Raw genomic sequence first — 277 nt, forward strand, 5'->3', positions numbered from 1 at the left:
CACCCCTCATGATGGAGCAGAAACCTGGCATGTACCCCCAGCCTTACTCCTCCGCCTCGCCCACCGCCAACCTCCCTGGCGCTTTCCCTGGCATGGTCAGGCAGAAGCCATCCTTCGGGCCCATGCCGGTGCAGGTCCCACCACCCCGTGGTGCCTTCCCCACCAACATGGCCATGCAGCCCCGGCAGACGCTCAACAGACCCCCGACAGCCCCCAACCAGCTGCGACTTCAGCTGCAGCCGCGGCTGCACGGGGAGGAGCAAGAAAATCTTTCCCC

General features: G+C 65.7%; 1 protein-coding gene across 1 annotated transcript in view; it reads left to right on the plus strand.

The window, feature by feature from the left end:
• Positions 1–259, plus strand: part of NCOA1 (nuclear receptor coactivator 1) — a gene marked incomplete at its 3' end in the record, with an annotated part of 55,542 nt that extends 55,283 nt beyond the window's left edge. Inside the window, exon 17 of the mRNA XM_010144033.1 lies at positions 1–259. This exon is cut by the window's left edge and continues 23 nt beyond it. Coding sequence (XP_010142335.1) covers positions 1–259 — 259 coding nt within the window.
• Between the last annotated feature and the right edge of the window lie 18 nt (positions 260–277).

This window comes from Buceros rhinoceros, unplaced genomic scaffold (assembly GCF_000710305.1).
Source record: "Buceros rhinoceros silvestris isolate BGI_N320 unplaced genomic scaffold, ASM71030v1 scaffold6599, whole genome shotgun sequence".
NCBI lineage: Eukaryota > Metazoa > Chordata > Aves > Bucerotiformes > Bucerotidae > Buceros > Buceros rhinoceros.